The sequence below is a fragment of the Acipenser ruthenus genome, chromosome 59, assembly GCF_902713425.1.
Source record: "Acipenser ruthenus chromosome 59, fAciRut3.2 maternal haplotype, whole genome shotgun sequence".
In the NCBI taxonomy this organism is placed as follows: domain Eukaryota; kingdom Metazoa; phylum Chordata; class Actinopteri; order Acipenseriformes; family Acipenseridae; genus Acipenser; species Acipenser ruthenus.
The window spans coordinates 2,992,950-3,005,001 of record NC_081247.1 but is presented as its reverse complement, the minus strand read 5'-3'; the positions used below and the strand labels follow the sequence as shown (position 1 = coordinate 3,005,001).

General features: G+C 43.9%; 1 protein-coding gene across 1 annotated transcript in view; it reads right to left on the bottom strand.

Annotated features, from left to right (window-relative positions):
- Positions 1–12,052, bottom strand: part of LOC117409968 (protein FAM83E-like) — a 48,544-nt gene that overhangs the window by 5,908 nt on the left and 30,584 nt on the right. Inside the window, exons 6-7 of the mRNA XM_059018409.1 lie at positions 509–1,009; positions 1–217 (exon numbers count right to left, since the gene is read on the bottom strand). The exon at positions 1–217 is cut by the window's left edge and continues 81 nt beyond it. Of these exons, the coding sequence (XP_058874392.1) occupies positions 1–217; positions 509–1,009 (718 nt within the window). The remainder of the gene's footprint in view (positions 218–508; positions 1,010–12,052) is intronic.

Sequence of the window (12,052 nt, the reverse complement as noted above, 5' to 3'; positions counted from 1 at the left end):
CGTGTCTCTTTGGAAATGATGCTGGTGCAGATTAAGTCCCTCCTCTTGTCTGGAATTGTCTGCTCCGGGAGTAAGCCCCTCCCAAGATGTTGTTTCTTTAATAAGCAATTCTTCTTGGCCGCTATTGGCCCATCTGTGGTTTAGCCCCTGTCCCAGGGGTGTTTTCCTTTGGAAGGGCGGATCAAACTTCACAAGCTCCTCCTCTCTGGGTGTATCTCTTTAAGAATGGGAGGGGTTTAATGTTAACCATCTTTACAATCCATTCTTTTATCTCTTATTAGCTTTATTAACATTATCACTGCCCCTTTTCAAATGAGTGCTGACCATGTTTAAAATCCATTCTCTTACCTCTTATTAGCTTTATTAACATGATCACTGGCCCCTCCCTTTAAAGGAGCGCTGACCATGTTTAAAATCCATTCTCTTACCTCTTATTAGCTTTATTAACATTATCACAAGTTCCTCCTTTAAAAGAGTTCTAGCTATCTTTACCATTTAGTAAACTCACCGATGTCCAAATCTGTTTATCTTGAGACAACTCAAATAAGACCCCTCTTCATTCACCACAAACTCCTCCCCTATAGGGGTGTGTCTTTGGTGTGTAGGTGGAGAATGTGCATAAGACTCCTCCTCCTCTTTTGCCTGGAAAGGAGTCCTCCTGTAATTGGTTGATTGTCCTTCAGAGGGATACTGTGCACGCTCCTCCCACTTCTGGCGATTTGGCGTGGTTTGTTCCTCTGCAGACGGGGCTCGCTGGTCCGGGGTGTAGGGTTTCTTGGCGGAGAGGAGATGGAGGGGCTGAAAGAGTCGCTCTGAGGTTGAATGCATGGGATTCTCCTGCAGATTGTAGCTGATTGGATGGGTGTCTGCTCCTCGTGGCCAATTGGGGAGCTGCACAGGCAGTGATGATGCGTACAGCATGCGGAACTCCCGGTCAAAGGAATCGATCACCTGACCTTTCAGGACTGTGATGAGCTGACGATGGAGGTGAGCATCGGACCATGTGAGACTGAGAGAGAGAGAGAGAGAGAGAGAGAGAGAGAGAGACTTTGACTTTTAAGGGTCCTTTATTGAAAACATTTTGAAAACAAATAAAGTAATTAACAGTTATATATAAAACAGATCTAAATTATATATATATATTTTTCTCCCCCCAATTAGATAAATCTGTATATACATGCACATAAATAAATACATCCAGATTATTTCACACAAAAAACTGTAGCTCTCCCTCCTCCCCCAGCACACACAATCCCTCATTCACACACCAACGCTGCTGAAAACTCTGTAAGTCATGGACTAAAGAAAAATAAGCAAAGTCAATTTGAATTCACAGTCTTTACTAACTGCAGGGTCAATACGGTGGACGTGGCGCCCAGTGGCTATGATGCCATGAAGAATGCGCCACTGTAGATCTCCTGAACGCTTAGGCAAAGGCGGTTTATATAAAGACCTCCAGGCCGGAGCAGTACTACCTACACAGTCCACATGAGCTCTCCACCTGGTATCCGGCAGTGTCTTTAGCGCATTCACATGGCACACCTTAACACAGAGTGTGTACAGCTCCTTTTTTCCAGAAGAGTGTGCAGGAAGCTGTTGTAGCCTCTCAATACTGTACAAACCTTCCCCAAGGTTTTCAGGAACAGCAGGGGACACTAAAAAGGAAGGGCAAGCCAACTCTTGCTCATCAGTGCCTCCCAGAGCCTGGTTCAACATCTCTGTAACCCTAGGGGAGAAAGAGTCTCTGAGCTTTTTCAAAAGATTCTCTAGTACTCTGAGTGAGTGAATTCCCAGCTGTTTGGCCAGGTTTTCCACCTCTCTCCACCTCCCAATGCTCACCTGCAGTGAATCTTTTAGTTTTGTAATGCCCCCTTTTGCAAAACTAGAGCACAACGCCCCAGATTGGAAACCATCTGCAGGGAACAAGGAGTTAAAAAATAAAGGCTCCTCTAGCAATGCTCCTACGGTCAAATAATCCTCCAGTCTCTCCACCTTCACCATTCGCCAGGCATTTAGCATGTTCTTATAGAAATCTGGGAGTTCATTGGTGTCTAGCTGAGGTAGATTTATTAAAAACAATTGCCAATCCCAGCCCAGTTCCCTCACTCTGTGCAGGAAAGAGAAGGCGATGTTTCTCCAGCTTAGCTCAGGTAAAAACAGCAAATGCTGCACTGCTTGCAACTGGAAAGTAGCCACACGACTGCGGACATCCACTAACCCTTGACCCCCTTCACTAGGGGGCAGGTACAAGACAGCTGGCTTTAGCCAATGATGGCCACTCCAAAAAAACTCCAATAGCACTCTTTGTATCTCATTTATCAGCCCTGGGGGAGGATCCAGGCACACCAGCCTGTGCCATAGCATGGAGGCCACCAGACTGTTGATCACAAGAACTCTCCCCTTGTATGACAACTGAGGTATCAGCCACCGCCAACGCTGCAGCCTTCCCTTAACCTTTTCTGTTAAATCCTCCCAGTTCTTGGATTCATACTGTCGTTCTCCCAAATAGACTCCCAGAACCTTGATCCCAGTCCTCCCCCAGCACAATGGCTGAGGGAGCGTCGGGGGGCCTGCTCCGCGCCACTCCCCTGACAGGAATGTGCTGCACTTGCCCCAGTTCACCTTGGCCGATGAGGCTTTCTGAAAAATGTCCAAACTGTTTCTCAGTGCTGACACATCAGCATGACTGGTAATGAAGACATTAACGTCATCAGCATAGGCAGACAGTTTGACTGGAGGAGCATTACGTGTAAAAGGTATACTCAGACCAGCCAGCTTACTCCTAAAATGACAAAGCAGAGGTTCAATAGAGAGGGCATATAACATGCCTGATAGGGAGCATCCCTGGCGAATCCCTCTGTACACCGGAAACGGACGGCTCAAGCTATTATTAATTTTCAAAACACTAAAAACATTTTTATATAACGGAAATAAAAGAAATGAAATTAGGACCAAAACCAAAAGATTGTAATGTTTTAACAAGATATTTGTGATCCACCCTATCAAATGCTTTTTCTTGATCTAGAGAAATAATCCCCAAATCAAGATTAAAAAGATTACTAGCAGTTAAAAAGTCTCGGATTAGAAAGATATTATCAAATATTGTCCTTCCAGGAATGCAATATGACTGGTCTTTATGAACCACAGTGTGAATACATTCCCTCAGTCTATTGGCCAATGCTTTTGAAAATATTTTATAATCCGAACATAAAAGTGAGACGGGGCGCCAATTCTTTAGTTCTTTTAGATCTCCTTTTTTTTGGCAACAGAGTAATCACAGCCCGACGACAGCTCAAAGGCAGCTCTCCTCCTCTAATGCACTCTTGTAAAACCCGGAAAAGGTCTTCCCCAATCACTGGCCAGAGCTTTTTATAAAACTCTGCCTGAAGGCCATCAATCCCAGGGGCTTTTCCTGGTGACACCTGAGTGACTGCCTCTGTCAGCTCCTGCACTGTCAAACAGGCTTCTAGGGGGCGCTGTTCTTCTTGAGACAAGCTGGGCAGGTCCTGGTGCAGTAAAGCGATTTGCTCCTCATCACAGGGCTTGGCACCAAACAGCTGGGTGTAGAAATACACAGCTGCTCTATTAATATCTTCTTTACTGTGCACCTCCTTCCCGCAGGGCAGACGCACACAAAACAGCTGCTTACTCTACACCACCTTCTTCTCTAAATTGAAAAAGAATTTGGTGGGTGCGTCCATGTCCTTTAGCTGCGTGAAACGAGAACGGATGAGGGACCCCTTCACTCTTTCCTCCAGTAGGCTGCTCAGAGTTTCTCTTTTCTCTCTCAGAGACTGGAAGATGTTTTCATCACTATCGAGAGTAATTTTTGTTTCTATTCTCAATATCTCTCTCAAGCTCTTCAACTGTCTGGTTCAAAACCCTGGTTGTATTTAAAGTATATTGCTGACAGAAAATTTTAATTTGTATTTTTCCAATGTCCACCACTGTCGTATACTACTATATTTCATACTCTGCTGCCTCCAGGAGACCCAAAATGCTTTAAAAAGATCTAAGAACTGTTTGTCTTCCAATAATTTAGTATTAAAATGCCAGTATGACTTTGAGGGAGCAGCAGAAGGCAGGCAAATGGTGAGTAACACACAGTGGTGATCAGACAACATAGTGGGAATGATATTGCTCTTAAAAATCTGATTAAGATTTTGTTTAGTGCAGTACAATCTATCCAGTCGCGCTTTTGATATCTGATTATTATTATTGATTTTAACCCAAGTGTACTGCTTTACTCTGGGATATAAATTCCTCCAGACATCAACCAGGCTTTGAACTTTTAAAACAGCAGACAGTTCTTTTGAAGACTGGGGATGTGGCTCTTCATGATTCCTATCCATAATAAAATGTTCTGTACAATTAAAATCACCCCCAACTAAAATCATATGTGCAGGATTACAATTAGATAAAACCTGATTTAATTTTTTAAAAAATAAAACTTTTTCCCTGCCCTCATTTGGTGCATATAAATTGATAAAAACAATCTCAGTGCCTTTAAAAACCGTTTCTATTTTTAAAAGGCGCCCTTGGATTTCCTCACTAACTGATAAAATATCTATTTGCAGCCCTGGGGAGAACAGCACAGCTACTCCAGCACTGACATTAGAACCGTGACTAAAGACGCCCCGCCCCTTCCATTCGCTCAGCCACTCACTCTCATTCATACTGTCTGTGTGCGTTTCCTGTAAAAACATCACATTCACTCTCTTCTGTGTGATAAAATGAAATAAATGTGCTCTTTATTGACACTCCTACAACCATTTACATTAAACGTAGCTATTTGAATTTGTTCCATAGGAAACAAAGAAAGCAAAACCAAAAACAAACAACTAAAAACTATATTAAAATGTCTTATTAAATAATCCATTAATATGTCTTCGGTTTGTTATCATTCAACAACTTTCTTGCAGAGACTATTACTTTTTTTAAACGATACCGTTTCTTTTGGTCTCGCTCCTCTAACGTAGCTTTTCTCATGGCTATTTTTGCAGAGTAGATAAACAACTGGATATTAGGAAAGAACTGTGTTAAATCAGTTCCCCTTTTCCCTTTGGTTTTATCTAAAAACGCTGATATTGTATCAACAGGATAGATTTTACTCTTACCAGACGGGTTGGGCAGAGCCTCATCGAGCAGCACCGAGGAGTCAGAGAGCTCTCCTCCATCATCCATCTCTGATATCACCGACTCCTCTTCGGATTCTTCAGCGTCATCCACAGCTACTGTATCCGGCAACAGGTCCTCTGATCTGGAGGCTGTCTCAGCGCTGGACTGAACTGCAGCGCCGCTGTTACCCTTCTTGCCTGAACGCGGGGTTATCGCAGGTTTACACTGAGATCCAGCTTTACCTTGATCTCCTGTCCCAGAGCTCTGAGCTGCAGCAGCACCGCTGTCCTGAGAGAGCGTCTCAGAGTCCCAGACAGACTGCCCTTCTTCAGCTACCTTTCCTGGGGTGGCCACACGTCTTTTCCTCTTTTTTGAAAATCTGCGTCCTCTGGGGTATTCACTGTTTCAGCTTCGGTTTCTTTATTGTTTTCTTTAACCTCCGCTCCGATCCCCCGCTTCAATCGAGGCGCCGGCTTGGGTCTCACTGTCTGTGCTGGCGGCTGCGTTTGCTGCTCAGCCCCCGGTGCTGTCTCAGAGACTCCGTCCTCCCCACTTGCTGGCTCTCTTGCCTTATTATTCTCAGTATCATTATTTTTTTGAGGGCAAGCCCTTCTAAGGTGTCCTTGTCCTCCACAATGAAAACATTTCATTGATTCTGTGCTGGCAAATATAACATAATTACTACCGTCAATATTGAAAGTCCACGCTACTTCAATAGACGAGTTGGGGTCATTCAATAATACAAAAACTTGTCTCCTAAAAGACATGACATGCTTAACATCTGGGTTTTTACACCCGAGTAAAATAGGTTTAACTGGGGACATTATTTTTCCGTATCTTAGTAGCTCATTAATAATCAACTCATCTTTAATGAAAGGCGGGACATTTGAAAGGATAACTTTAGTGACAGGGGAAGCTAAAGGTAAAACACTGACAAAACTTTCTTTGATATACAAACCTTCTTCAACAATCCTGTTCACTAACAGTTCACTACTAAGAAAAACAACGATGGCTTTATTCATTCTTGCAGCAGAGTTTATATTTCCATACCCTATTTTTTCCCCGACAGCTAACAAACACTCCTCCACTGTTACTGAACTGTCTGGAATACATTTAAATCCGTGCCTACGGGTCAGCGACCCAAAACCTCACGATTTGGAACCCATGGCGGCTCCAAATCAGGAGAAAAAAAACCAAATTAAATAATACAAATAAATAAATAAAACTAAACGTGTACAAAATGAATATAACTTCAGTAAAAGTTTTACTCACGCACAGTACACACCACTCACTCCACACAAGCCCCTCCCACGATCCCACAATCCTCAGAGAGAGAGAGAGAGAGAGAGAGAGAGACTTTTGAAAAGCCTTTATTTACAAATCAGTTTAAAAACAGTAAATAACAGAATAAAAAAATAACAAAAATAAAACATTAAAAATTAAAACATTGTATACTATATTACATACTCCCAACGGCAATACAAATAAAAATTAAAAACTTAAATAAGCAGCTCACTAACTGAGTTGAATTCTTAAAAAGAGCTCTTTGGTACAGAGATCAGCAATAAGCAATCGAAAGGCTTAAACCCTCCCTCCAGACTGAACACAGGATGGACTTTTAAAACCATCACCCTCATTAAACTCCACCTTTCAGGAGAAACCACCACTACATATAACAGGTAGGTATGAAATCATGACTTCAAAAAAACAACAATACATGGCCATAAAACATTTTCTTATTTAACAGAAAGCTCTCATACAATATCATACATTTACATTACAATCTAACGTATATCAGGGGAGTAACATTTTAAGGAAAAAATCTTTAATGTTAAAAACTCCCCCGTTGACTAACATTATGCGTGCGTCTGTATAGAAAGCTGAATGTGTGCGGCATGCGCATCCCTACTATCAATGCATTCACGCAACAGATCACCCCAAGTAAGCATTAAATATAGATTAAATAAGAACAGAACTTAAAAAGAAAGTACTGTTACTGTTTAAATTGCTAAACAGACTCTCTCTTTGAAAACAGATTCTCACAGAAGAAAGCAGACTGCCATATAACTATTGTTAAAAACATGACATGTTGTTTTCTTTTTTTCGTTTTACCGCAACCCAGCAGAGAAGAAACTCAGTGGGAACGAAAAAAGACCACACAAGTAGGTTTAAACATATTTTCTTTTTTTCCAGTTATTTTAATTGCCCAAACAATATAAATGTTTTTAACAGAAAAAAATGTCTGTGATGAGGTCAGTGTGTCTGGGAAAAATCAGCTGTGACGCGCAGCCGGAGACGCGAGTGCTGAGTGACCAGCTGAGCGGGAGGCTCGCCCTGTGCTGAGATGATCGGGAGTTCCGGATTGGCTGGGGGGGCGTGCCTGGGGGGGGGGGGGCGTGCCCGCGGATGCTGCGCAGAGCTCAAAAAGCAGCTGTGCCACAGCTCGGGGCTGCTGCAAGGCCATTGCTATACAGATGGGCGCTGAGCAAAAATGTGTTTGTTTACATCAAGGCGGAAAGCGTCCGCTCTGCAGGAACCCTTTTACAGCAAGACGGGGCCTGAGGAGGCGATTGCCCAGCCAGGACCGTCGGAATGGCCTGGAGTCGTTGGGAGGCCAGGACTTCAAAACAACAGAAGTAGGTCAGCTTAGGGGATGTGGGGGAGATCACGTGACCTGCAGACTGAGAGGGTTGAACGCAGTTAGAGCTCCAGTCGCCCGCCTCCTAGTTTTAGTATTTTTTTGACTTCCTCCCTTTTTTCTTTTTTGTGATACCGAAAGCCAGCACAATCTGGAATGTCTGGAACCCGAACGGCAACAGGTTTGTCATCTGTAGTGTCTCCGCTCAAGAAAAAATTTAAATATTCGGACAAGATGGCGGACCCCATTTCACTACTGCTACAACAACACCAGAAAGAGACTGCTGCCCTTATTACAACAACCGTGAGTAACGCTGTACTCAAGATTAAAAGTAGCCTGCAGGAGCATCTGAACATGATTACTACTTTAAAAACCGAACTGACTGCTCATGTAGTTTCAAAGGTTGACTTGGTACGAGGGGAGCTGAGAGAACAAAAGAAAACAGTTGTCCTACATGTCTCGAAAGCATGGCGCGTAAATTGGCAGATCTGGAGGACAGGTCTCGCAGGAATAATATTAGGCTAGTGGGTTTGCCGTAGGGAATAGAAGGTGAGGACGCTGTCGGCTTTTTGCAAGATATGCTGCCCAAATGGTTTCCTGCTCTCTCCCAACGGAAATTTGAAATTGAGAGGGCACAGGATCTATGGACGCTTTGTTAGTGATGACCGCAAATCCAGAGTTGTCATATTATAGGAGGCTGTGTGGTCCAGTGGTTAAAGCAAAGGGCTTGTAACCAGGAGGTCCATGGTTCAAATCCCACCTCAGCCATTGACTCATTGTGTGACCCTGAGCAAGTCACTTAACCTCCTTGTGCTCCGTCTTTCGGGTGAGGCGTAGTTGTAAGTGACTCTGCAGCTGATGCATAGTTCACACACCCTAGTCTCTGTAAGCCGCCTTGGATAAAGGCGTCTGCTAAATAAACAAACTGGTGCAAGTCTATTTTGCTTCCTCTTAACTCCGCTGCGGGTAAAGTTACTATACCTTCCATTATCCTTGTTAAGAAATAATTTACTTACTTAGGAATTACTATTTGTTTACCTTTGCATTCAATTATTAAGAGTATTATTTTACAATTCTACTGAAAATTGAAACCGATTGAGGCAGATGGTCCTTGCTCCCATCTTCCTTGCAATCAAGGATCTCTGTTGTTAAAATGAATATCCTTCCCTGTGTTAATTTCCTTAGTTATATGATTCCTCAATCCCCTCCTAATACATACTGGGATAAATTACACTCTCTAATAAAAACATTGATTTGGAAAGGGAGGCAATCCAGAATACAATTTGCTACGCTTCAGCGTGCCAGATCAGCAGGTGGGTTAGCGGTACCGAATTTTAAATTGTACCATTTTGCTTTCCAACTACGTCCCCTTAGATCCTGGTTTGCTACCGTCTCTTCTACCTCCTGACACTCAATTTAGAAGATGTTTTATTTAATGGTCTCTCTATGAAGAAATGTATTACACAGTTTGACCCTATCATAGCTAACTCATTTGCAATCTGGCTGGCTGTTGAGCGATACATGGGTATTAAACAGAAATGGCATTACCATACTCCTATTTGGCATAATTGTTCCTTTCTTACTGGTAATCAACCCTTTATATGTTCAGCTTGGTCAGGCAAAGGGATTCATTTATTTGGGGACTTATTCAGGGTCAACGGCCTTCTCAGCTTCCAGGAATTAAGATCTACTTTTAATGCATCAGGCTCCTCTTTTTTTCTGTATCTCAGACTAAGATTGGCTCTACGTGCACATGGAGTGCCCTAGGACACAATCCCCACTATTCATCCTATAAGGAACAGGCTCACTAACAGCACTATGACAAGAGGTCTGATATCAGTTATTTATAATCATTTGCTTACAAACAAAATCTTACAAACCTCTAGGTCTACTTACAACTTGGGACCACGATATCCATCCATCTAACAAAGAGATCTCGTGGGATGTTGTGTGGGCTAATATTTTTTCAGCTTCAAGGAATCCAGCTCACCAGTTAATTCACTACAAATTATCCAATGTGTGGATTTTGTCAACAGGGTACTCCAGGCACTTTTATGCATATGTTTTGGTCTTGTTCAGAGGTTTTTTCTTTTTGGAACCGTGTTGTTTCCTTATCAAGGATACTTGATTATAAACTTCCTCTGGAGCCTTCTTTACTTCTTCTCAATGACGACTCTACAGTTCAACTCTCTGCTCCTCAAAAGAAAACTTTAGCTGGTCTTACTGCTGCTAAAAAAATCTCCTAGTTCAGCGTTGGCTTCCTCCACACTCATTATCTTGGCAACACTGGATGCTCACCTTCTCTGATGTCATTCTGTTAGAACTTTCTACTGCCAGAGTCAACCGCGCCTCTGCCTTTGCAATTGGAATATGGAAGGAGGCCCATGCTAATGTGTCCGCGCTGATCATGGAATAGTTTTTTTTTTACCTTATTTAGGTCCTTGTGAGGGGTTGGGGGGGCTGGGGGGAAATAGTTTGGGGCAGGTTGCTCAGATCTGGGTTACTGCATATTTTGTTTTTGTGATGTTCAGTTTTCTTCTAAATAAAAGAAAAATTAGTAATCACAAAAAAAGCTTAGGGGATGTGGATCCCAAAACAGTATAGAGAGGGTTACGCAGTGTAGTAGGTTCCTGGAGCGGGACGTTCCTGTTAGTGGCACTAGCACCAGTAATTTTGAGTGGCAAACTTTTATTTTTAGCTTTGTTTTTGTTTTGTTTTCTTTATTAAATGTGACACTAGGGTTACCATTGTTAGTATCCTAGTGTCAGCACTCTGTTGAAATTAAATCTGCGCTCCTGAGCTGTTACACTGACCAATAAGAAATCGGGAGTCACGCAGCCTGTGCTCCTCGAGCCCTTGGGCTAGAGTCTCAGAACTATGCCCAGAAAGAGCATCTCATAGAGGAGATCTGTCTCCAGGGCAGGGTCTGTTCTGAGTACAGCAGCCTCTGCAGGGGCTGAAGCCTGAAGGCTGCCACCCTACTTGTGATGTCAATCAGCCTCTGCCCTCCCTCCTGCACTGGCAGCTACAGCACCCCCTGTCTCAGTGCAGCCTGCTCCAGAAGAACAGCAGAGCCCTCTGGATCACTTGCATCAGCGCAGATCAACCTGTGCTGCCAGGTTATTGTTTATCAGTCTTGGCCTCCTGAATTTCCCCTGCACTTTCTCCAGTAACCCCTCCGAGTTCCTCTGCTCCTGTCCCTCGTCCCCCAGATACACTCCTAGACACTGGAGCCCAGAGCGGCTCCAAGCCAGACCAGCGTGCAGATCCGGAGGCCTTGAGTCCCTCCAGTCTCCCAGCTTCAAAGCACTGCTCTTTTCCCAGTTTATACGAGCACAGGAGACACTTTGAAAGTCTCTCTGACTCTTACACAGCACTTCCAGATCACAGGCATGGGAGATGAAGACTGTCAGGTCATCAGTGTAAATTGACAGTTTAATAGTCTCAGTGGGGTTGTCAGGGAATGGGAGGTGTGACGGGGTCACCCCCACCCCTGGGTGTTTTTTTTGTTTATTGTGTATAGTGTGGGTTATGTAGCACGGGTGATGTTGGTATGTGGGCACAGGAAAGTCACTAGTAGTTCACGTGCAGACTGTGCCTGGACTCAATTGAATGATTGATTAGCAATCGAGTCCCGGCACAGCTGCATAAAAGAGGCACACATTTCTCACTCAGGGTGGGGTGTTCAGTGTGGAGAGAACGGGAGAGAAATACTAAGAATAATAACAGTTGCTATGCGTGCTGGTTCTACACCAGCCCGCTACTTGTTATAGGTCAGTGTTTGTTTGTCTGTTTCTTTTGGCCATCATGCCGTTTATTTTGAGTGTTTTTTTTTCGTGTAAAGTATTTGTTTTATAATAAATCTGCGCAGCAGCGCATTCACTCACCAGACTGTGACGTCACCACACAGAGACAGTACAGCACCCCAGACAGAGAGCAGCCCTGCCAGATGCCTCAATGCAGAGAGAGTGTACAGCACCTCAGACAGACAGCAGCCCTGCCAGATGCCTCAATGCAGAGAGAGAGTACAGCACCCCAGACAGAGAGCAGCCCTGCCAGATGCCACAGTGCAGAGAGAGTACAGCACCACAGACAGAGAGCAGCCCTGCCAGATGCCACAGTGCAGAGAGAGTACAGCACCACAGACAGAGAGCAGCCCTGCCAGATGCCACAGTGCAGAGAGAGTACAGCACCACAGACAGAGAGCAGCCCTGCCAGATGCCTCAATGCAAAGAGAGTACAGCACCCCAGACAGACAGCAGCCCTGCCAGATGCCTCAGTGCAGAGAGAGTACAG